A 26,692-nucleotide genomic window follows, 5' to 3' on the forward strand; every position below is an offset into this window, starting at 1 on the left:
CACCAGCAAAGTTAGTAGAGGACCTGGGTTAGACATGTATGCACACAATTTAGGAGAGGATAACTCAACTGTTATAGGCTAATTTGAAGCCAAGGAACAACTTGGGATGTATGCCAAAAATCACTATCCGGGGTGAACAGGCCGAAAATTACCAATGCAAGATGGCTGCCGGGAGCCATATCGAAAATATAAATTTTTAAACCAGTCACCACAGAAGTATGTGCAATACTTCATTTTATGGGGTTTTGGGTATGGGGAATCCATTAGGGACATTTTCATGATTGAAGGAAAAGGGAGCAAGCTATGGTCAAGGGCAAGGTTAACACACAAAAAAAAATTGGCCAAAACTGCAGTTTCACAGAAAACATGAGGAAAAACAGAATAACCCTACCTCAAACATGAAATCATGGAATTGGGAGACCTATGCATATAATTTGGGAGAGTATAAGAAAGCAAGCATTTGATTGAAAATACAATTTCTTCATATTAATCATACTATTATGATCAATGGAATGTTAAATTGAAAAATACAAAACTTAATTACTTTAGTAGGCAGCAATATCTTGAGAGCCTAAACGTTTAACAGTCAACAATACAACTTTTAACATCACATTATTACTGTTTGTGTGTCACATAAACCAGGGTCAGGAACATGAAGAGTAACACAATAATACTGTAATACCGACGGCTATCTTGGATTGGTAATTTTCAGGCTGTTCACCCCGGATAGTGATTTTGGCACACATCCCAAGTTATTCCTTGGGGTCAAATTAGCCTATAACAGTCGAGTTATCCTGTCCTAAATTATGTGCATACCACCCACAGTTTACTATGACCTGGATGATTGAGAATCTTCACAGACATGTGCATACTTGTCTAAGCCAGGTCCTAGACTAAGTGTACCTGATCCCCAAATATCACTCTCACAAAAATAAATGGGAAAGCTGTGTACTGGAGGAGCTTCTGCCTTTGTTCAGAAACAAGAAAAAGAGAAATAAGTGAAGGACGCTGAGGAAATGTCAGTTGGGGAGACACAGGCAGAGAGGATTTCCTGTTCTACAAAGAGAACTTGAATAGTCATGCAAAAGATTTCAACGTATCTACAATACGCCGTCAGGAATCATGTCGACTGGGAAACTGGGACTAAAATCATGTAGTGTACATTATGTTCAGGCACCCTAACCCATTTGGTTTAACCCAACATACAGTATCATCAAACCTGATTGCTTCTCTGCAGCTCCTGGACTTTGTGTGCAAACTCTTTGGCTTCCCGATGGCACTGCTGTTCAAGCTTCTCAACTTTCCTCTGGATCCTCTCATCCAGCTGTTTCAGTTCCTCTATGTGGTTAACAAACTCTTCTAGCAGCCTGAGACAACAGGTAGAACAATCACCATGTTTTGTCGACAAACAAAAGCATTTTATTTTCAGAGCAAGGCATCTGAAGAGATAAAAGGATCAGATGTATAGTACAGCTAAAGATTAAAAAAAAAAAGCGACACTTATGAGTGGATGGTTGTATTTTAATTATTTTTGACCACAAAACAAGCTTATTGGTTATTAACTAAGTATATAACTTTATATTAATAAGAATACAGATAGTAATTCATAATAGCGATTAACAGTGATCATGTTTATTGCACTGTTGTCACATACTTTGCCAGAAATACACACAGTAAACAGCCGGTAATAGAGGACATCCAGATCCAGGACTTCCAATCCACAATTTCCAGGAATAAACAAGTTTCAAGAGAATTTAAGAAAACTGCAGGAAGCATTACATTTCTTAAAAACTGCATTTACAGTACTGGCAAAAAACAGTTAATTGGCTGTTACCATAAACTGCAACTCCACAAAAAAGTGGCCTTTTTATGTGCGAGTGTGTGTATCACATACTACTCGGAGCTTTGTCAGCTGCATTTCTAAGCGCTTGCAGGACAGCAGAGTAAAAACTTTGATGTCAGCATGTTTGGAATCTCTGGGTGGTTAAAAAAAAAAAAATCCAAAGTGATGAGTGCAAAATCTCATATCACAATAATTCCCCCCCCAAATGCTCAGTGCAGCTTAGGGTCTTTTCCCTTCTCTATTTCACTGAAATTCGTTCTCTTCCATCATTTGTGAGTCAGCACTTCAGATGCTTCTATCAGCCTCTTCACGGGTGAGGGGCTAGTGGAAAATCTGGGCTGATGTTTCTGCGTTGCATTGCCAGACAGCACTACCATACTTCAACAACATTAGAGTGAACTGTTGTAATATATCCAAGATAGACAGATAGGTCTGACTATCCTGCATTGCTTATTGTGAAGTTCCATAATATAAAGTAATAAAACAACAATGCATGACATATAAAAAAAAAAAAAAGTGAGGTGGTGTGATACTGTTACAACCCAGAGGTTCATTTTTGCCAATAACAGCACATCGATTCCTCCTACAGCACAACAAAGTTTACCTTTCTTTAACGTTTATTCCATTTATAGCTATGTTTATTGTTGTGGAATAGCCACAAAATACTTAGGTCCTGTTATGACTTATTTTATAGCAGCTAAAATCCTCTGTTATGAAGACCAGGGTTTCCACTCGAGGTCAAATCTATCCCGTGTCCGAAAATCGCTCACTACTCCCTATATAGGGAATTACTATATAGAGGACTACATAGTGAGCTCATTGATAAAATGAAAAAACACTTTCGGATACTATCCGTTGTGCTGGTATTTACATCATTACTGTTGCACAAAGGTGGAGCAGTTGGAGAAGGATTTCGGGAGTCATTTGTGATAGGAAAGTCCCAGCAAAAGTGAAAGGTAAGATGTACAAGACAGTAGTGAGACCAGTTATGATGTATGGATTGGAGACCGTATCCTTAACAAAGAGGCAGGAGGCAAAGTTGGAGGTGGCGGAGTTGAGGATGTTAAGGTTTGCGATGGGAGGTTGGACAGGATAAGGAACGAGCACATCAGAGGGACAGCACATGTGGAGAGCTTGGGAATGAAGCTAAGAGAGATGAGACTGAGATGGTATGGGCACATCCTGAGAAGAGATGCAGAACATGTTGGAAGGAGAATGTTGAGGATGGAGCTGCCAGGCAAACGAAAACGAGGAAGGCCAAAGAGGAGATACATGGATGTGGTGAGAGAGGACATGAAAGTGGCAGGTGTGGTAGAGAAGGATGCGGAAGACAGGGAGCAATGGAGACGAAAGATCCGCTGTGGCGACCCCTAATCGGGAGCAGCCAGAAGAAGACTGTCGCACAATTAAAACGTGCCATATCAGCCGGCTGGTGGGTTTTCAAAATAATAAATACATACCTACATGTATTTTTGTGATAAATACATATTATACTGAGCATATTTCCCACATTAATCAATACAAAGTACCTGTATCTTTCAGGTTTTTTTTTTTTTTTAAATCAAGGCTGAATCTTCTTTGCCGCTGCCTTTTATTAAATCAAATTTGAGACTTGATTTCTTTCAGCCTGACTGCAATGCATGATGGGATATATTGCTTGGTTAGTGACCATCGGCTGTACACTACTTTTCGTGATGCATTGTGGAATACTTTGAGTGCACTATATAGGGTGCAATAATCCTCACTATCGTTTCAGACAGCACTACAAAATGGCATCCTCACTTTTCAGTACCCTATATAGTGAGTAGGGAGCGATTTCGGACACAGGGTACAGTAAGTCTGACTTTTCCTCGACTTTCCCTGACTGAAGATCTGAATTTCCATGACCTATAGGGAAAAACAGGCTGCCTTTGTGCTGAGCAGACAAAAACCAGCCACGGTATTTTAAACCCATCAATCTGCAAGCTTTATTTATGAGTTCACAGACAGACAATCTCGTACAAAACTTAGGTGGTGTTTACATTAGACCATATCTGTCTCGTTTTCGTCGCGGATGCACTGTCCGTTCACATTAAAACGCCGGGAAACGACTCCACAGGCGGAACAACTTGAATCCGACAGGGCCCACGCATTTAAATCCATTACGTATCTGATCCGGTGCTGTGTAAACATTGAGGACAGAGGATACGCTGTGCCGAGCTCTAGCTGACGTCGTCATTGGACAACGTCACTGTGACATCCACCTTCCTGATTCGCTGGCGTTGGTCATGCCACGTTGGTCATGTGACGCGACTGCTGAAAAACGGTGCGGACTTTCACTTCCTGCTATTTGTCCCGAATCACTGCTCGTGTGCTTCACTCGCGCGCTCTGCGAGCTGCGCAGGGCCGGAGTGCGCACCCTCCAGAGGGCACTCGCTGTTCAGGGTGGAGTGATTTGGAGCGCAGGATGCCTGCGGAGCCGAGCATATCCGTGTATTGGCGTTGCTGTGTGCACGCGAATCGTGTATTGGCGTTGCTGTGTGCATGCGAATCGTTTTAAAAACGTTAATCTGATGATCCGCTGATACGGTCTAATGTAAACACCACCTTAGTTTTCACTGTTTAAAGATAACAAAATAACCTGATAAAGAAAAATACTGCATGGAAAATATTACATTTTGATAAAAGACAACTAAAATTTAAACATGCTACAAAACAAAATTCCCTGATATTCCACAACTTGGCCAAAAAAAAAAAAATCCCCAGACTTTCTGTATCTGGAATAACTTTTTAACATTTCACAATATTCCATAAACTGACTTGCGAGAACCCTGGAAGACACAGTTGGGAAACAAAGGATCAGTTTGACCTCTTTCAAAAGCACAGACACAGCAGACTCCTTCCATGAATGTTCATTAATAAACAAAATGTTCCACCTTTCCCTTTGGGGATCAGTACAGTCAGGCAGTAAGTCACTCAGTCCAAATGACTGTAAAATGAACGATAAGTTCATATTAATGCACTTGTTCTACGTTATTGTTTCTCAGCTCAGTCCCCGAGACTTGTACAGCAGACATGCCACATAATCCAAGACTAATAATAAGCAATTTTAAAAAAAAAAAGGGCAGCTGTTTAATAAATGAATAAAAATAACTGATGCCGTGACTTTTGTTAAGAGACATTTAACATCAGTGGAAGGTGTCGCAGTTGTGAGACAGAAGGGAATGAAGGGGAAAGAGAGGGAGTGTTTATCACAACTGTACAGGATATAAAATGTTACGCAGTTTAAATTGGTATAAAAATGACCTTTTCACACTATGCCAGATGCTTGGAATTGTAATGATCACTTTCAGGATGCACCCACCTCTTTATACTCTATGCATTAATAAAATCAATGACTGGTCATCATTAATAATTAACATTCATGTTCTCCACATTTAACTGGATTGCATGCAGATGTGTGTAGTAAGTCTAGGAAAACCTGTTGGATGTTACTGTGGCTAAGATGAACAGCCCCTCCATACTCCTGCAGAGATCACGTTAAAGTCATTTTAATAAACACTGTGGCCAGTCTGCCTAAAGAGGTCTTAAACTGTGCTAGGTCCATGTGATTTGCTCACACTATGAATGTCAGACTTTCATCAAGTTGTTAGATAGCTACATGCTGTAATAAAACAGACAAGCCTAAATCCATTGTAAACAGATACTGGCTGTCAAGTTGTGTGTAATGTATCACTTCCACAAGGCCATTCACCCCCACCAATGTCTCCCTAATTGTGATGTGTCCAATTCCCATCTACCAGACAGGTCTCCACTGCCACAGGATGTGCTCCTGTCATCTCAGGCCAAGTTTACATTAGACCGTATCTGTCTCGTTTTCTTCGCGGATGCACTGTCCGTTTACATTAAAATGCCTGGAAACGCCGGGAAACGGGAATCCGCCAGGGTTCTCCACCTTCCTGATTCGCTGGCGTTGGTCATGTGACGCGACTGCTGAAAAACGGCGTGGACTTCCGCCTTGTATCACCTTTCATTAAAGAGTATAAAAGTATGAAAATACTGCAAATACTGATGCAAATACTGCCCATTGTGTAGTTATGATTGTCTTTAGGCTTGCCATCCTTCCACTTGCAAGTGGTAAGTGACGTGCATGCCCGACATGCACTGGGATCACACACACAGCGGCTCAGTCCCAAATCACTGCTCGTGCGCTTCACTCACGCGCTCTGTGAGCTGCGCAGGGCCGGAGTGCGCACCCTCCAGAGGGCACTCGCTGTTCAGGGCGGAGTGATTTGGAGCGCAGGATACCTGCGGAGCCGAGCGTATCCGTGTATTGGCGTTGCTATGTGCACGCGAATCGTGTATTGGCGTTGCTGTGTGCACACTGATCGTTTTAAAAACGTTAATCTGATGGTCCGCTGATACAGTCTAATGTAAACCCCACTTCAATCGTTTGGTGTAAGGTGGTTAGGATAGCTGTCTTAAGTTAATCAATCTTTTTCTAGTTTTTATAGTCCGATAAAATCAAACGTGTTTAATATCTATAAGTCAAGTTTATTTTATAGAGCTTTTAACAATAGACATTGTTGCAAAGCAGCTTTACAGAATTTAAATGACTTTAAACATAAGCTAATTTTATCCCTAATCTATCCCCAGTGAGCGAGCCTGTGGCGCCGGTGGCAAGGAAAAACTCCCTCCGACGACATAAGGAAGAAACCTCGAGAGGAACCAGACTCAAAAGGGAACCCATCCTCATTTGGGTGATAACAGACAACATGATTATAACATTTTTAACATGAAGTCAGTTTCGCTGATGTTATAGCTCTTCATTGATGGAAACTTGAGTGCAAAACTGTTCATGACAACTGCAGTCCTAAAGTTAGCAAGTCAACTGTAGTCCTCAGCCATAAAAGCATTACTGTGAGTGTCCAGAGCGTCTTCCAAGTGTGACTTTAAACTGTCCATATGGGGCCGTCCTCCACAGGAGCGACGTGATGAGACTCCAACCAGACGTAGGGCATAAGGATGGATCTTTAGTCTTGGTTCATGCATATAAAGACCTTGCAAGATCCCCATTCTTTGCAAAAATCATAGATAATCATTTGAAAAGTCGTTTGGTGTAAGGCCGGCATAACTCTGACTAATGACACATTGTCTTTAGATGCGAGAGGGTGTCAGATTTCAGTTCTTTAAAATCTTCTACTATGTGGTTAGCAAGGCAGCACGGTGGTGTAGTGGTTAGCGCGGTCGCCTCACAGCAAGAAGGTCCTGGGTTCGAGCTCAGCGGCCGGCGAGGGCCTTTCTGTGTGGAGTTTGCATATTCTCCCCGTGTTTCCTCCAGGTGCTCTAGTTTATGCAGGTTAGGCTAACTGATGGCTCTAAATTGACCGTGAGTGTGAATGGTTGTCAGTGTCTATGTGTCAGCCCTACGATAACCTGGTGACTTGTCCAGGGTGTACCCCACCTCTCACCCATAGTCAGCTGGGATAGGCTCCAGCTTGCCTGCGACCCTGTAGAACAGGATAAGCGGCTACAGATAATGGATGGACGTGGTTAGCATTAGGATCCAGGCCATGGATGACTGCAGCATCATTGGGATTCGAACTAGCCACTCAGGAGCACAAGGCAATTTTCAAAAAGTTCTCCCTTTTCACGTCAGATTTTAAAATGCCCTCATTTTACTTCCGGCTGAAATGCATGTTCAGGAAAACATACAGTTTTCAGAACTATAGCAGAAAAGATCAAACTTTCAGGATGTAAACGGTCTTTCCAGACTTCCGCATGTCAAATATTCCAGAAAACTAACATTAAAAGAACAGGTATTACTTTTTAGGGTCAAATGCTTCTGCTCCTCCTTTCGAGCCACCCCCTGGAGTTCTCCAAGCCAGTCGCTCAATGTATTCATCTGCATCAAACGGTTCCTGTAGGTGGGGGAGAAGAAACCACATACAGCAAAAACAATTACATATACAGCTGCGTTGCACACACTGTACCGTAGGTACACTCAGCCCTGTTAACACAAACCCGCCCTATAGGCGAGGTATATAAATGATTGAATGAAGCCCAGCAGCCGGTTTCACCAAGTTAGACTATGACTTTAACTTAGACAGCGGGTATAGTCAGGCTTAGCATAGACGTCTAACAAATACTGGTGCACAAAGCAGTTAAGACTCCGACTATCTTAAGTCGTACTATGCTGCAAAGGATTGTGGGTATTTTAGACTCTTTTCAAAACAAAAAAAATGGCAGACAGTGGTTGTTCAGTGCCGTTTAGCCACTCGGAAAATCTGGCTATATTAGAGGAATTTAATTCCTACAAAGACGTTTTATTAGGCAAATTCAGCGAAGAACGTAGCAATAAGAAAAAACATGAAGTGTGGGAAAAAATAACATCGTCTGTGAATAGCGTTAATCCATCTGCGAGAAGAGATGTTGCTGCCGTGCAGAAACGGAAACTAAAAGTAACCACCAAAATGGTCATCAACATTTATGGTGACGAGTCGCCCTTATTCTGGGGAGTGAAAGGAGGAAAGGAGAGTGGAGTAACCGGCTTCGCCAGACCCAGCAGCAACTCCCCTAGCAACGTTGCTAGCAACGTTAAAGCTGAGGCTCCTTCACCCTCGGAGTTGTCATCACCCAGTACCTGCGCGGATGTGACACTACACGAAGAGCCTACCAAAAGGAAAGACTGCAACTTAAATTGAAGAGACTCATGCAGATGGAGGAGTGATGTAGTAATATATGTGTGTGTGTGTGTGTGTGTGAGAGAGAGTGTATGAGAGAGAGAGAGAGAGAGAGAGAGAGAGAGAGATAAGTGATGAGTGATTATGTAATTATATGCATAAATTAATTGATATTTATATTATTTATATATAAGTAATAAAATGAATAAGCTGGCATTACACTCATCTCATCATCTGTAGCTGCTTTATCCTGTTCTACAGGGTCGCAGGCAAGCTGGAGCCTATCCCAGCTGACTACGGGCGAAAGGCGGGGTACACCCTGGACAAGTCGCCAGGTCATCACAGGACTGACACATAGACACAGACAACCATTCACACTCACATTCACACCTACGGTCAATTTAGAGTCACCAGTTAACCTAACCTGCATGTCTTTGGACTGTGGGGGAAACCGGAGCACCCGGAGGAAACCCACGCGGACACGGGGAGAACATGCAAACTCCGCACAGAAAGGCCCTCGCCGGCCACGGGGCTCGAACTCAGGACTTTCTTGCTGTGAGGCGACAGCGCTAACCACTACACCACCGTGCCGCCCGGCATTACACTGTTTGTTCTTTATTGAATACTTTATAGTTAGATTATAATAGCCTAAATTTGTGTATTACATACTTGCAATGTACTTCACTGCCTTAACATTTCAAGCTTTCTTGTAGTTATTGACATTGATGGCACTTATGGCTTGACTGTTTTTTTTTTTTAATTAAATTTTATAGCCCTTAGACCCATATTAGACTGGGGGGAGGGTGTCTTACTTTTTAAGCCTAAAATTAGACTTAAAAAATTAGTCTTAACTTTTGTGAAACTGTCTTACTTGCATTAGACTGGTCTATAAAGAAACTTAAGACCAATCTTAACCCATAGACCAGTCTAAACTACTTTAGTGAAACCGGACCCAGATGTTGCTATGCACATTTTGCCAGACAGCCTTTATCCTTTCAAAATCAACCACAAGACCACTGAGGAACAAATAATTAGTCGGATGGCGGATCATTTTCAGCACCAGTCACAATGATATGGTAGGACTTTACACTTAATGCACACTGCATAATACAGACCTGGAGCTGGTTTCACTAAAGTAGTTTAGACTGGCACCGATATAACATACCTGGGAAAATGACTAGTGAGTGCAGCTGTGAGGTTGGTACTGTATTTGTGAGACTTCAGCTCAGTCAGTAACAAAATAACAGCACTGCGCAGATAACCTTTAACATTTAGTTTCTTACAAACTGAAGGACACCATAAAGAATTAAACATACACTCAGCTAAGTAATAAAATCATTTTACTGAGACAGAATTAAAGCCCCATCGATGAACCAGCAACTTAGCATTCAGTCACAGTACAGAACTGCATCCTAAATGACACTACGCTCCTTACAAATGCGAAGTAGCCTACATACAAGAAGAAATAATGGCTTTTACACCCTTTGTAGTGCACTACATGTCAAAAACAGAGCAATTTGAGATTTAGCCTACAGCTACAGCTGCTGTATTAGCCCTGATAAATGCTAACACTCTAAGTCGGTCAGTTTTATGATACAACACGTAAGAAAATTAAAGCTGACAATGCTTTAATGTTAAATAACTTTGAATTTAATACAAAGCTAAACTAATGTGGGTGTGTTATTTACCAGTCTAGTTAGCAACCAAGCTAACCTGCTAAAGAGCTTGATCAACTAACGCCACTTACCTCAAATAACTGCGCCGTCGTAGCCATCCTTCCTGAACAGAGAGATGCAGCTCGAGGCGAAGAAAATCTAACAAAAAAAAAAAAAGCACAAACCCTTTCTAGATCATACAGCTACCACTCATTCACCCTAAATCAAGGCCCTCTGCTTCCTGCATACAGCTGCCATAACCGGACCGGAAATGAAGGGGAGCAAAAGAAAAAAAAACAACTCCGCCTATAACAGCAGGTCTGAGATCAGTTCGCTGCCTGTTTGTTAGCCTAGTATGTAGGGACTTGCAGCTGATCTGACATCAGCGTCCTAAAGGCCTGAAAACAGGCAGCTACGCCTCTGTGTGTCACGTGTCACTTCAAAACAGGAAGTAGAAACCAGAATTTAGCTTATGATGGGTATTTTTTTTTTGTTACTTTGTACATTCAGTATTCAGGTTGAGTTTTTAGACACTGAAACAAAGCCCTTTCCTAGAACCAAAGAGTAAACTGGCTGTTACGTTTACTGCACAGTTAGCTGTTATGCTAAGTCGGTTAGCTTTAAAATCTTCTTTCCATACAATAAAAGGAGCCGAGGCTCGATGAGTATCCGAGCGTTATGGGTTGTCACCCATGAAAGGGGTGAATCTGTAAAAGTGCAGTTTTCCAGGTAAGTAAGAGAAAAGTTTCGAGCATATTCAACAGTGACACTGTTTCCTAACACCAGTAGGATTATCTAGGCGACTCTCCCAGCTCCAGGACGTTCAGGGAACGTTTTATAAGGTTCTGAAATGGATCTGTTTTTGGTTCCCGTTTGGTTACTGAAGCAACCTTTGGCGGACGTTATGGATACGTTTCCAGAAGGTTAGTTTGCAACCTTCTGCAAGCGTTTCTTGTCAGTTATCATAAAACAATAAGAGAACACTGAGGAAGTTCCCATGACGTTTCTGGAACTGCACTAATATTTATTAAACAAAATCTAACGTTCTGGGAATGTTGTGAAATAGTTCCCAAAACACTCTATTTTATATACGGGTCTGTCTCAGAAACTGGGTACTGTGGGGGAACCCCACTAAATATACGGTTTTGAATGGTGATGTTGGTTTTAATTTGAAATAAAATGATGAAAGAAATAATACAGATAAATCTAACTCTTTGATGTGAATACTCTATTCAGAATTTGGCAAAAATTCTGCAAATTTGTGGAAAAATGGCGGCTTGATCTGGGCCATGATATGGTTGACTACATCGCATTCCCTTAAAAAGGTTGTAGTCCACTGAAAAGTCTACAGTTATCACTAATTGTATTTTAAGTTGAAACTTTATACACCTAAGGATCGGTGCGCTCACAGAATAATCATAACCGTAATAAAACATCATGCAAAATATTTGATCACCGTTGTAACTCCATTTTCCGCAAACCCAAAACCAATACGATCGTGTGTTTTGATCTAAATGGAAAGCCTCAGGGTCAAGATTACTACCTCACCAAAAGTAGTAACTTAAAACCACTACGCCATATAAAAATTTAGTTATAAATCTGCGATTTTGTTTTTTAAAACGAAAGCTGAAAGTTAGGTATAGAATATGTTTCTTACAGAATATGTTACGATGGTAGCTGGTCTTGTATGAATTTCTGAGCTATAAAATGAGTTGTGGTCTATTTTTTACTGTAGCGTGTTATTTGTGTGCGGGGAAGGACACACATTAACAATTTGCATGTGTAGAATGGAATTTTCCACTCCAGCAGTTAGAAGTTGATCGTGCTGCAGTTAGAAGTTGATCGTGCTTCCATTTGCGGTATTTTTGGCCAATATTTTGCAACCATGGTCAATTTAGATCGAACTTTTGATAGAATCTACGGCCAGTCATTTTGACCAGCCTTGCACTCCGTCTGGTGCGGTAGTGATGTCCCGTTGCTCACGTGCCGCAGCAGAGACCCGCGCGACCTTCAGCCGGTACAGTCTCTGTTCTTTTACCACCGCCATTATTCTCATCTTTCCGGTGTGTTCTTGATTTTTCCATTGTGTCCTATTTCGCCTTATCAAATACCCAAAATGTATCATATTATTCATATTTAAGTGAATAATCAATTCAGTCATCATAACTTGGCATTTTTAACCCAAGCAATCAAAAAGAGGAAATTTATTCAATATTTTCACTCATCTGTGAAGGAGGGGCTTTAAATTTTTATGATATAGTTATTTTATATGTAAGTCAATTTTACAAAAACATTTGAATTGTAATCAAAAACATTTCCACAGTGGAGGCCAGATAAAGCAAGATACTATTTTTTATTCTTATTAAACATGACAAAAGAAACATTGAGTGTTACGTAAATGCAAAAAAAAAAAAAGTAAAATTAGAAAATGTATTTTTTGACTATAATGTCCCAAATGAGAGACCAGTTTCTGAGACAGACCCATATACAGTAGCAGTCAAAAGTCTGGACACTCATTCATAAGTCTTACTGTATTTTGACTCTTTTTCTACATTGTAGAACAATGCTGAAGACATAAAAACTATGAAATAACATATGGAATTGTGTTAAATATATTTCATATTTTAGATTCTTCAAAGTAACCAGCGTTTACCTTGATGACGCTTTACACACTATTGGTATTATCTTAACCAGCTTCATCATAAGGTAGTCACCTGGAATGCTTTTCAGTTAATAGGTTTGCCTTGTTAGAAGTTAATGAGTGCAATTTCTTGCCTTCTTTAGGTGTTTGAGATCAAACATTAAATATTAAAGAATAAAAATACAGTAAATGGTCCTTTTTCACAACAGTAGTAATCAATATTATGTCAAGAACCGCTCAGCTAAGTAAAGAGAAACGACATCCATCATTATTTTAAGACAGGGAGTGTCTTTTAATTAATAAAAATAAAGCAAAAACATTGAATTGTGTGTATTCGAACTTTTGACTGGTACTGTATACACACACACAGTTGAGCTCAGAAGTTACATTCACTCATCATGGACATGAATATCATGGCAATATTGGGTTTTCAGTGATTTCTTTGAGCTGTCCTTTTTCTGGGGAAGAATGATTGTATAACATACATCTTTAATAGGAAAAAAACAATTTGGTGAACAAGTTTTAATTTATTTTGGGTTTTCTGAAATCAACACAAGGTCAAAAATATACATCCACCCACTTAGATTATTAATTCAGTGGTGCTGAACGTTCCAAAATGTCTTTTAACTTGCCAAGGCCTCTTAACTTCCTGTTAGTGATCATGATTGACTATAGCTGGTAGCTTCTCTGTAGCAACATAAAGGGTTTGTTTGACAAGTACAGGTTATTGGGAGGTGTAGTCACTTTGCCAAGGTCTGGAAGAAGACCCAAGTTGTCATCCTCAGCTGAGAGGAAATTGATTGGGTCATCAGGAACAACCCAGGAACCACTAAGGCCATGAACTGGAAGCTGTTGGAAAACCAGAGTGTCTGTCTACAGTCAAGCAAGTTCTCCATCACCATGGACTGAGAGGCTGCCATCCAAGAAAGACGCCCCTGCTCCAAATCGACATCCCAAACCACAAAGTTGATTAAAGTTTGTAACTGACCACATGGACAAAGAAAAAGCCTTTTTATCATCGGATACGACAAAGATTGAGTAGCTTGGCTGCAATGACCAGAGGTATGTTTGGAGGAGTAAAAGTCAGGCATTCAATCCCAAGAACACTTTACCAGCTGTTAAGCAAATGTTAAACGAAGTGGATGGAATAATGAAGAAGGAGGACTACCATAGAAGTTTTCAGCATAACCTCAAACCATCAGCTAGACAGTTGAAACTTGGACACAATTGGTTGTTCCAACAGAACAATGGCCCCAAACACATCATAGCTGGCTGTTGAATGGATAAAAAAGGCGAATGTTAAGCTTTTGGAATGGCCTTTCCAATGTCCAGACTTGAACCCTATCGAAAATGTTAACTGTGCTTAAAAGTCAAGTCTATGGCAGGAAACCAACAAAAGTAATTGAACTGTACTAATTCTGCCAAGAAGAGTGGTCAAATATCCAACCAGAATTCTGCCAGAATCTTGCTGATGGCTACCAAAAGTGTCTGGTCAAGGTGAAACTTGCTAAGAGACATTTAACCAAATATTAAGTGTGTTGTATGTATCTTTTTGACCCTGTATTGATTTAATAAAAGCTCAAATAACCCCATCTATTGAAAATGTGGTACAACCATTCTTCCTCAGAAAAAGAACAGTTCAAAGAAATCATTGAAAGCCCAATATTGCCATGACATTCATTCCCATGATAAGTGTATCTAAATTTCCGATCACAACTGTATGTATATACTATGGCAGTATTGCGTATTGCTGCCACACCAGGAAAAAAAAGGGCAGTATTTATCTCTTGATGTGAAAAGTTTCACATTATAAGGTAATACATCCAAGATGGCAGCACGCACAGACGCAGCGGCTCTCCGGTCCGGTGCGCCTTCAATTTCACTGTACTGTACGGTGCAGTGACAGTAAAGGAATCTTGAATCCTGTTTGTTATAATAAGGTATTTTCACTATTATTATTATTATTATTATTATTATTATTATTATTACATCATATAAACTTATCATAAACAATACTATTTATCTTGTTACAACATGCTAAATTGTTATAACAACATTTCACGTTATAACTTGTCAAACGTTTCATGTTATAACGTTCTGAGATCAGGTAAACTGAGGAACATGGCTCATTTACATGATTCAATTAAGTTATACTTAATGCCTAGGTTGAGACATGGCGAGATTCTGCCATTATTGAGTATGGTGTATGATATACGGAAGATAAATAGTATACATTATAACAAGAAAAGTTTCTTGTTAACAAGTTTGTATATTGTAATAGCATGAAAACATCTTGTCACAATAAAATTTTCATGTAATAACGTGATAATGCTCCCATTTTTCTGGCGTGATGACAATAAATTTCCGTTTTATATTCCTGATAAATAGTATATGTTATAAGGAAAAGTTTTTTGCTATAGCATAAATTTGTATGTTTTCACGCTAGTACAACATGCACTTATGTTATAACAAGAAACATTTTGTTATAACATAAGTTTGTATGTTGTAATAGCATGAAAACATCTTGTTACAATAAAATTTTCATGTAATAACGTGATAAAGCTCCATTTTTCTTTTTCTGGCGTGGCAGCAATACACTACCGTTTTATATTCCTGATAATCCTGTAATTATCCTGTAATTATCCTGTATTAATCCTGTAATTCACAGTCACTGCTATGTTAGGGATGTTGGGTCAGAATTGGTGGGAAATTTAGCTTGGATATATCAAATGTCATCTCATCTCATTATCTCTAGCCGCTTTATCCTGTTCTACAGGGTCGCAGGCAAGCTGGAGCCTATCCCAGCTGACTGCGGGCGAAAGGCGGGGTACACCCTGGACAAGTCGCCAGGTCATCACAGGGCTGACACATAGACACAGACAACCATTCACACTCACATTCACACCTACGGTCAATTTAGAGTCACCAGTTAACCTAACCTGCATGTCTTTGGACTGTGGGGGAAACCGGAGCACCCGGAGGAAACCCATGCGGACACGGGGAGAACATGCAAACTCCGCACAGAAAGGCCCTCGCTGGCCCTGGGGCTCGAACCCAGGACCTTCTTGCTGTGAGGCGACAGCGCTAACCACTACACCACCGTGCCGCCCCCACTTTATCCATTTAAAAAAAAAAATCACAGACCACCTAACCCCCTAAATATCCCGAACAAAAAACAATGAGCCTACTTCAACAGTATATTACAGATTACACACTGATGAAATGACAGTTTTACAAATAGTACAGCCGACTCACTCATTGTTGTCCTTCTCTTAATGGGAAGAATGGTGCTGCTTATTCTGATACATCAGTGAAGCAGTGTCTGGCTCCAAACTGGACAGTTTTAATCTCGTATTGGCGGCCACATTGATCCGGTTGTGCTGCTTTGTTTTCTCAAACAAAGAATCATCTTGTCTTTGCACTTTGTCCTTGTGCTTGTCAGATGTTTCTTGTGCTTTTCTTTTGACTGACCCGGTCTTCAGCCACCGAGCCATTATCTTTTTGACAGTTTGATGCTAAGTCTAATTTGGTTACTCGTAGTTTCTCTGCATTTCACATTCCCTCCACATTTATCATTCATTGATATGAAAGTGTAACCTAAACTGACGTAGCTATAGGCAGTGTCGCAAAACTGTTGGCTTGCTTCATGTCAGACAAATTCAAATAATAGGCTACTATTGGAATTTACATCAGACTTTATTCAATATAGAAAACAACCCATCTGTGCTACTCAGAACTTTTGCTTTTGGAGTCACGTAGGCGATTTGAGAAACATGATATTTTACGACATCAACTCGCAGACCACACTTTGAGAAACAGTGGTGTAAACAAACCAAGAAGAAACGGGAGAGTGAAACAGTCTGATATTGTCCTGTAAGAAGGAAATGGATTTGGGGGTACTGTTGATGTAATTTTGACAGATCGTTGTCTATTTATTGTTATCTATCTGCCCACTGTGTAACTGCATTTCGGTCTTGACCAACCCAGGCTGTGTACGGTCTAGCCTGGGGTTAGTTGTTATGAGTTCTTTATTTAGTTATACTTTACACTACCGTTCAAAAGTTTGGGGTCACTTTGAAATGTCCTTATTTTTGAAAGAAAAGCACTGTTCTTTTCAATGACAATCACTTTAAACTAATCAGAAATCCACTCTATACATTGCTAATGTGGTAAATGACTATTCTAGCTGCAAATGTCTGGTTTTTGGTGCAATATCTCCATAGGTGTATAGAGGCCCATTTCCAGCAACTATCACTCCAGTGTTCTAATGGTACAATGTGTTTGCTCATTCCCTCAGAAGGCTAATGGATGATTAGAAAACCCTTGTACAATCATGTTAGCACAGCTGAAAACAGTTTAGCTCTTTAGAGAAGCTATAAAACTGACCTTCCTTTGAGCAGATTCAGGCTACATCCACACGACAACAGCAACGAGATGTTATTTTAAAAAATATCGCGTCCACATGGGCAACGATCAGTAAAATATCAGGTCCATATGGCAACGCAACGCTTGCTGAAAACGATGCAATACACATGCCACACCTCTAGGGGCACTGTAAGACGGTCCCTTCGGAGACACCAGAACAATAGAAGAAGTAAGGACGCATGCACACAAACTATTATGCGCGAGACTTCATATTAGCCAGAAATCAGAAAAATCTGTTCGTAAAATTACATTATAATGACCAAATACAATGAAAAGTGTTTTTCCAGTCTCACCTGTGAAAGGTAATCCCATGTGATCTCGTTTGGACTGTAAACCTGTTGGTACAGTTAAACGCAGCACATGAATGAGGCATCTTTATTCTCCGCTTTGACCCATCCAATATGGCGGCGAGGATGACGTATGATTCTACGCGGAAGGCGGCGTCTTTAATGGTCCGGAATAAATTGAATGCTACACGTTGATGGATTAATTTGTTCTTCGACGCCCTTTTTGAGGAATGTATTGTGGGACTTAAACCAACATCTGAAGAGGTGAGATCGCTCCTTTTTTTCCCTATTTTTGCTGGCGGGATTGACTCTGCCCTAAGGGCTATTCTCTCTCTCACTCACTTTGCACCATTACACAATAAATATTCACAGTGAAAATATTTTGTAAGCGCGTTTCATGAACCAAGTTATAGGATTTGTTGACAACTCGCATCGAGTTCGTTACACTTCTACCCGGCGTGAAGCACATGTGGTTGTGACGTCATCGTAAACAAATCCGTTCTACTCATCCAGACGACTTTGCAACGGCGCCGTTGCCAGATCTTTCCACTCTGGAACCCGTTCTCAAAAGACTGCGTTTTGGGTCACCCAAAACGCCGGTGTCGTGTGGACGCCAGGCCGAAACGATAAACAATTGTATCGGATTCACCTGAATCCATTGCCGTGTGGACAGGGCCTGAGTTTCTGGAGCATCACATTTGTGGGGTTGATTAAATGCTCAAAATGGCCAGAAAAATGTCTTGACTATATTTTCTATTAATTTTACAACTTATGGTGGTAAATAAAAGTGTGACTTTTCATGGAAAACACAAAATTGTCTGGGTGACCCCAAACTTTTGAACGGTAGTGTATATGGTTGGTTTGTTTCCTTGGCTGTTTGAGTATTGGGATTTCAACAGCATATTGCACGAGGTATTGCTGTCACTTGTTCCGTTGGCACTTGAACTTTCTTGTCCAGAAGTTCAGCACTTTTGCACTCGTTGTACATCGCTCTGGATAAGAGCGTCTGCTAAATGCTATGCAACGTAATGTAATATTTATCCTCTAAACTGTTTTAGCTAGTGCGTTAACATAAACCGGACTGTGCCTAATGGGTGTTTTGGTATGTTTTCTTTAAAATTCAATTGTATAAGGTGAAAGGAAACTTGTGCTCACTTTGTATATGTGTGTGTTTTTCTTTTTGTCTTTTTATTTCCTGCTGTGTTTTAGCTAGTGTACTTCTTTTTCTGTTCTTTATGCATTTCAGATATGGTTATATAACTGAACCCAGGAAAATACAATAGTGTTAAATGTCATATTCTTTACTAAATAGACTGTAGTCAACTCCAACTCCTTTTTTTTTTTTTTTAAGGGTGGCACCATCCAATTTTCATTTGCATGGCCACATAATGACATCACTCCATTGGCTTCTCTGTAATATTTGGTCCAGATACAGCACTAAAATGATTTAAGTCAACATGAGCAAGATATGATTCATTATGTCTGCATGAATAACCCTCTGAGAGGTGTGATTTGATATTATAGCTGGTGTAGCAATTAGGCTCATATGGTTTATTTCACCCATGTGGCCATGCCACCGCTGTGGTCTTGTGCTGTGAAACAGAATATGACATGCCTAATCTGTTTTCTACCTGACATTTGTTTCCAGTGGATGCCCTTGTCTTTTCATTTCACATTGTCCCCTGTGGTCTTTCATTCAGGCGGTACCCCTCAGTGGAGTTTCGTGCTAAAGCCTTTGCTGAAGCTCACTATGTGTCTGTTCCTGAGGACTGTAACATAGCCCAGCTCCTACTGACCGAGCTGGGCCTGGCAGACCCTGACAAGCCTTACATTGCTGCAAGGGATGACTGTTCCCGCCAGCAGCGATCTCCTGCACTGGAGCTCCGTGTTGGTAGCTCAGATGCGAGTCACCTATGGCCAGTCCTAACCATCGTCCAGGGTGGACTAATCCTTGCTTGTCTCCCGCTGATCGAAGTCCCACCTGATCCCCGACCTCCCCTTCCCAGCCTAGCTTCCGTCTCTCAGGGCTTAGCCTTGTTATCTAGCCTACAGAGCTTCCTTTGTGGCACAGCGGGTAAACCACCAGAGCTGGATGTGCTTGTCTCTCGCTTGGCAACCCTTCCTTCAGTATTGATGCAGATTTGTCCGTTAGGGACTCCCCTGGACACTCTTCCTCTAGCTGGGATGCTGCCTGCAGCTCTGGCTCCAGGACCTGGTGGTGCTCAGAAACAACCCGCGTGGAAAACAGGGGTTCATCGAGGGAGAGCAGTGGTAAATGTGGCCCTCACAGAGACTGTGAGGTCCATGCAGTATGGAAACCAGAGCAAACAGGATCTGTGGGATGTACATGGGACAGTAACATGCAAAGTGTGTATAGCCTCCTATTTGTATGGATATATAAATAAATCATATTGCTGTATGACTTAACCAAGATCTTGCCTTCTTTTTGTCTATTATGCTGGTAGTGTGAAGTGGAGGGTGTTCTGCCCAATGTCACAGTCACCCTCGCACTACCGCCCAATGGCTCGCCCCTGCAGGACATCCTTGTGCACCCCTGTGTGACATCGCTAGATTCCAATATTCTTACAGCTAGTAGTGTGGATGGGAACGATGGCTCAGCCTTTTCAGGGCCATACAAATTTCCTTTCTCTCCACCTTTGGAGCCTTTCCGACTCTGTAGTTATACCTCCCAGGTAGATTGGTACATTTAATGATCACGTGTTTAATGACTTCTTTATAGAATTAATTCTTTATTTCATCATATTGAAGGCAGCATCCTCAATAACGCACACTAATTATCTCTTCAATTGATTTTTATAACCAGGTACCTGTGCCGCCTATTCTTGGTTCCTACCATCTCAAGTCAGAGGAGAACCAACTCAAACTCAACGTAGTCCTCAAACTCCATGAAAGTGTCAGAAACAGCTTTGAATGCTGTGAAGCTCGTCTGCCATTTTTTAACAGGTGATTTCAGTTCACACACATTGCTTATTCAACTTCATCTTCAGTAAACGCTTTGTGCTAGTCGGGTTCATGGTAGATTCAGAGCCTGTCACAGGAACACTGGGCAGCAGGATCAAAACGGGTATCCTGGAGATGTGAGGCAGTAATACTACCAAGCATCGTGTCTTAACTCCTTTTTGTAGGAGTTGAGATGGGGAAGTTGAGTTTAAACCGTAACTTGGATTTAAGAATGGCAACTAATATAATGAAGGATGGTGTAGCAGGTAGTGTCGCTGTCTCACAGCTCCAGGGTTTGATCACATTCTAGTATATGGAATTGGGTCTGCTAAATTTCTCTTTATACGTGTGTGTGTGTGCTTGCTACATGTTGAGATCCGGAACAAGTTTTTTTAGCAACAGAATTAGGACAGGGGTGGCACGGTGGTGTAGTGGTTAGCGCTGTCGCCTCACAGCAAGAAGGTCCTGGGTTCGAGCCCCGGGGCCGGCGAGGGCCTTTCTGTGTGGAGTTTGCATGTTCTCCCCGTGTCCGCGTGGGTTTCCTCCGGGTGCTCCGGTTTCCCCCACAGTCCAAAGACATGCAGGTTAGGTTGACTGGTGACTCTAAATTGACCGTAGGTGTGAATGTGAGTGTGAATGGTTGTCTGTGTCTATGTGTCAGCCCTGTGATGACCTGGCGACTTGTCCAGGGTGTACCCCGCCTTTCGCCCGTAGTCAGCTGGGATAGGCTCCAGCTTGCCTGCGACCCTGTAGAACAGGATAAAGCGGCTAGAGATAATGAGATGAGATGAGAATTAGGACATTTTGGCTGGTCCTCACTTCTTCAAAGGGCTGTTTGAGGGATAAGACTTAGTTTTATGGTTCATGTTAGAATTATGTTTAGGTTAGGGTTAAGCATTTAGTTGTGATGGTTAAGATTAGGGTAAGGGGCAACGCGTTATGTCAGTGAGTGTCCTCACAAAGATAGAAGTGGAGAGAGAGAGAGAGAGAGAGAGAGAGAGAGAGAGAAAGTGAATGAGTGCGGTCATTCATTTGTTCTACCATGACCCTAATCAGGATACTGTGGTTGCTGAAGGTGAGTAAATGAAGGAATTAACTCCTTTACATTCTTTTAATACTGGTAAAGCATAAATGCCATTTTTGAGGCACATAATTGTAGCATTGTGCTTATCAGTTGACCTCAATGAGACTGAATCTAGCCTTGATGGGGTCTTTACAGAAACCTCATGGGCAATGTGGATATAAAAGTGACCTCAGGACAGTTAGAGGTTTCTAAAGAGAAGAACCTGATCGTTTGGTTTCTTGGTAAGTTTATACCCCTTGTCATAATTGTCTGTTTTGTAATTATAGGATTGATTATCAAAAGCATCATTGAGGTGTTTTTTTTTTTTTTTTTTTACCAGGTCAGAAATTTCCAAAGTCACGAGAGGTAACTCTGGAAGGTACGATTCATTTCTCAGGGCATCTTGCTGGACCATCAGACCCTATGTGTACAGATCTCACTGCATATATGAAAGTAAGTATGAATTCTGCTTATATTTATGTTCTCCTTCCAGAGCCGGAGGTTGAGTATGAGGCGATTATCGAATATCTCTTCATGTTTAGTGTCTATACTGTTTTTCAGCTTTACTTCCGAGTACCTGATTTGACTTTATCTGGATGTTGTGTGGACCAGCACTCTGTACAAGTGTATTGCTCAGCAAAGCCACGTATCACCACGAGTGAGTGTTTTTATTGAACTGCTCTATTTTTTCTGTTTATATATGATTCAATCAACTACAGTGATAGAATCGTGTGTAAAATGAGACATGAATATAATGCATTCCTTTATACTGAACAGAAAGGTAATGTAGGTTTAATAACTCTATTTGTCCCAAAGCACGAGAACTGGTGTCCTCTGAATACTACATCTGGAACTCCACTGGAGATGCCCCTGTGTCTTCTGGACCTGTGATACTGTAGCAGAATGATTCACTACAGTACAGAGACCTTAATAGCTGATAAAACACCATGTTTGAGCTTTTTTTCCGATCTTTTAACTGAATTAACCCAAGGGACAAATGAGTGACTTTATGTCAGCAAATAGACGGTGAATGAAGTGTTAAAACTACTTCTGATATGAACTCTAAGCATAAGAGATGTGCAGTAGGCCAGGGAGAGTCAACCCTCTGAAGGTATTTGTTCCAGTTTGTCCCAAATCGACATACCGACCCTCTACGTTTTACACGTTAGGTGCCTTCTTTGTTTAAAGATTATGTTCTTTGATAAGATTTTTCACAGAGTACAAATTATGCAATAAATAAAAATTAAAATAAGGCACTGACTGAAGTAAAATAAAATCTTTTTACACAGTTTGAGGGTTGTTGTTTTTGTTTTCCTCTATTTTTTGGCATATTGATGTGTTTTTGTTTGTCTCCTTCAGTCATTGCTTTGTCCCAATTAGCTTTTGGACAGAGTCTGTAAAGAGACTGAGTTTTTGCACAATGAGGCTTAGGCCTTGTCTGGTTATATTGGGGTTGAAATGAGACTGACTGGTTGATAGACAGAAGGACTGGGAAATGAGATAGAAGACTAAAGTGGCCTTCAACAAGGGAGTTAATTACTCCACAGTAGCCCACTCCAGCTCGTCTCTGCCTCTTATTCTTCTACAAGAAAAAGTCCTTTCCAGAGCCTTCGTATAATAATTAAACAGTGTATAACATGCAAGCTTATAAACCTTCTATTTCTGGTCATGGATGATGACCAGAAATAATGTTCCCGTTTACTGTTACAGCTGCATGATTGCTGGTGGCTATTATACAGAGTTCTCAGGCTGCTTGCTCTTGATTTCTAATAACAACAATATATATTAAATACATTGTGCCATGGGCCACTGCAGTTTGTAAGACACTTCGGTTTTATTTTATCGTCGTTGGCTGTCCATCAGTAGCGATGATGACTGCTTCATTAGGATCCGCAGAAACGCAGATGGGCCGCAAGGCCCACACCAGACTTAATCTCCTTTCCTAATGAAGTGCCTTGCACAGTAAGCTAAGACAAATGATGTAGTGCCCCCATCGTGTTGTCTCTCTGGACCTCCAGACCTGATGCCAAGTGGTGCACAACAGTGCCACAGACCTGATGGGTATGGAAGTTGTCCCGCAGTGACAACTGACTTGCCGAGTGATGCCACTTGAGTGGCTCTTCCGCATGCCATCTAGTAGTGTGCCATTGACCCTGTTGGGTTCATCTGCCACATTGCACCGAAAGCAGCCTGCTGCCAGCGCCTTATTGGTTATGTACTATTTAACCCATAGCTGGAACCCAGGCAGGCGCTACCATTCCAGGTCAGAGCGGACCTGGGAGCAATGGTGATTAAGGGGTAACTCCACTTACCTCAATACTCAAGTCCTCCTGGACCTGAGACTCACCACTGGTTGCAGTTTAAAGTCATACCCAGGACTAGGAATGACCGTATAATGCTTTTATGGATAGAAATAGAGAATAGAATAGGATGGAGTATGATAACAGGAGAGCATAGAACAGGATATGACAAATTAGTATATATTAAGCTAGAACATAGAGAACAGAGTGCATGTGCACAGAAGAGAGCGTGATAAAATAATAATATAGAATAGAATACACATTAAGGCAATATAATATAGTATAAGAGAACAGAAGGGAAAATGATTGAATAGAAAGCATTTTGAAGATGTAGAAAAGAATATGACAAAATACTCCACATATTCTTTGTAGAAAAGAATAGACAGTCATGACAACAGAACAGAATAGATTAAAAGCAAGAAGAAGGGAATATGACAGACTAGAAAGCAGCACGAAGACACAGAAAAGAACACGATGAAACGCTCCACTTTTATTTTATAGCACTTTGAGCAATACATGTTGCCACAAAGCAGCTTTGGATGTGAATTTAGATCTCTAATAATGAGCAAACCAGAGAAGACCATAGCAAAGAAAACTCCCAGAGAGGAAGAAACCTTGAGAAATCTGTTGATGCAAATGAGATGATGCACTGAAGCAAGTTAGAGACTTCATCTTAAAAGCTGCCACTTTATTGACAGCCTTTTCCTTGTTGAACATGGCATTTTGATGCACTGGTACTCAGTTTCATTCTTGCTTCCTTTCTTCAGAGCACAGAAGTTAACCTGCATAACTTCACATTACGTTATTCAGTTAACAGAAATGTCTTTTGAATCTGAGAAATCTGAGGTTTGTACAGAATACAATAATTTGAAACTCATGGAAACCCTATACTAGTGCATCTCAAAAAATTAGAATACCATGAAAAAGTTCCTTTTTTCATAATTTAATTCAAAAAGGTAAACTTTCATATATTCTATATTCATTACATGTAAAGTGAAATATTTAAAGCCTTTTTTGTTTTAATTTTGATGATTATGGCTTATAGCTCATGAAAATCAGAAATCCAGTATCTCAAATTATTAGAATATTCCCTAAGATCAATCACAAAAAGGATTTACAATACAGAAATGTCCAATGTCTGAAAAGTATATTCATTTATACACTCAATACTTGGTTGGGGCTCCTTTACCATGAATTACTATATCAATGCGGTGTGGCATGGAGGTGATCAGTCTGTGGCACTGCTGAGGTGTTATTGAAGCCCAGGTTGCTTTGATAGTGGCCTTCAGCGTATCTGTACTTTTGGGTCGGGTGTTTCTCATCTTCCTCTTGTCAATACCCCATAGATTCTCTATGGGGTTCAGGTCAGGCAAGTTGGCTGGCCACAGTAATATCATGGTCAGCAAACCATTTGGTAGTAGTTTTGGCACTGTGGGTAGGTGCTAAGTCCTGCTGGAAAAGGAAATCAGCATCTCCAAAAAGCTCGTCAGCAGATGGAAGCATGAAGTGCTCTAAAATCTCCTGGTAGATGGCTGTGTTGACTTTGGACTTGATAAAATACAGTGGACCAACACCAGCAGATGACATGGCACCCCAAATCATCACAGACTGTGGAAACTTCACACTGGGCTTCAAACACCTTGGATTCTGTGCCTCTCTACTCTTCCTCCAGACTTTCGAACCGTGATTTTCAAATTAAATGCAAAATGTACTTTCATCTGAAAAGAGGACTTTGGACCACTGAGCAACAGTCCATTTTCTTTCTCTCCTTAGCCCAGATAAGACACTTCTGACATTGTCTCTGGCTCAGGAGTAGCTTGATATTAGGAATGCAAAAGTTGTATCCCCTTTCTTGAAGATGTCTGTTCGTGATGGGTCTTGATACACTGACACCAGCCTCAGTCCACTCCTTGTGAAGCTCTCCCAAGTTCTTGAATCAACTTTTCTTGACAATCCTCTCAAGACTGCGGCCATCCCTGCTGCTTGTGTACCTTTTCCAGCCACCCTTTTCAGCAATGGCCTTTTGTGGCTTACCCTCCTTGTGGAGGGCATCAGTGATCATCTTCTGGACAACAGTCAAGTCAGCAGTCTTCCCCATGAGTGTGGTTGTGTGTACTGAACTAGAATGAGAGATACACTGTGTTCATACTGTTTTACTCAAACTCGAAATGAAATATTCTAATATTTTGAGATGGTTTTTTTTGTACTGTATGCCATACTGATTAAAATTAAAATAGAAAAATGCTTGAAACATTTTAGTTTATGTGTAATGAGTCTATAATATATAACATTTTCACTTTCTTAAATAACTGATGGAAAATATTGAACTTTTTCACAATATTCTAATTTTTTGAGATGCACTAGTATTTCACTGAAAATAGTATAAAGACAACATATCAAATGTTGAAACTCAGAAATTTTATTTATTTTTTTTAAATATATGCTCATTTTGAATTTGATGTCAGCAACACATTTCAGAAAAGCTGAGACGGGGCAACAAAAGACTAAAAAAGTTATGTAATGCTAAACCCCCCCACCTAATTTGGTTAATTGGCAACAGGCCAGTAACATAATTGGGTATAAAAAGAGCATCCCAGAGAGGTTGAGTCTCTCAGAAGTAAAGATGGGGAGGGGTTCACTGCTCTGTGAAAGACTGCATGGGCAAACAGTGCAACAATTTAAGAATAATGTTCCTCAATGTAAAATTACAAAGAATTTGGGGATCACATCATCTATGGTATGTAATATCATTAAAAGATTCAGAGAATCTGGAAAAATCTCTGTATGCAAGAGACAAGGCTGAAAACTGACATCGGATGCCTGTGATCTTCAGGCCCTCAGGTGACACTGCATTA

The 26,692-nt window shown here is 40.7% G+C and overlaps 2 protein-coding genes across 2 annotated transcripts in view; one reads left to right on the forward strand and one right to left on the reverse strand.

The window, feature by feature from the left end:
• exoc5 (exocyst complex component 5) overlaps positions 1-10,420 on the reverse strand; it is a 28,430-nt gene extending 18,010 nt beyond the window's left edge. The window contains exons 1-3 of the mRNA XM_060934244.1: positions 10,253-10,420; positions 7,649-7,743; positions 1,220-1,367 (exon numbers count right to left, since the gene is read on the reverse strand). Coding sequence (XP_060790227.1) covers positions 1,220-1,367; positions 7,649-7,743; positions 10,253-10,279 — 270 coding nt within the window. The 5' untranslated portion in view covers positions 10,280-10,420. The remainder of the gene's footprint in view (positions 1-1,219; positions 1,368-7,648; positions 7,744-10,252) is intronic.
• A 179-nt stretch (positions 10,421-10,599) lies between these two features.
• Positions 10,600-22,828, forward strand: ap5m1 (adaptor related protein complex 5 subunit mu 1). The gene is made up of 8 exons (XM_060934245.1): positions 10,600-10,889; positions 19,214-19,880; positions 19,979-20,206; positions 20,338-20,477; positions 21,694-21,779; positions 21,878-21,990; positions 22,099-22,195; positions 22,354-22,828. The coding sequence occupies exons 1-8, from the start codon at positions 10,822-10,824 to the stop codon at positions 22,434-22,436; spliced, it is 1,482 nt and encodes a 493-aa protein (XP_060790228.1). The 5' UTR covers positions 10,600-10,821; the 3' UTR covers positions 22,437-22,828.
• The last annotated feature ends 3,864 nt before the right edge of the window (positions 22,829-26,692 follow it).

The sequence above is a fragment of the Neoarius graeffei genome, chromosome 11 (assembly GCF_027579695.1).
Source record: "Neoarius graeffei isolate fNeoGra1 chromosome 11, fNeoGra1.pri, whole genome shotgun sequence".
Taxonomy (NCBI): Eukaryota; Metazoa; Chordata; class Actinopteri; order Siluriformes; family Ariidae; genus Neoarius; species Neoarius graeffei.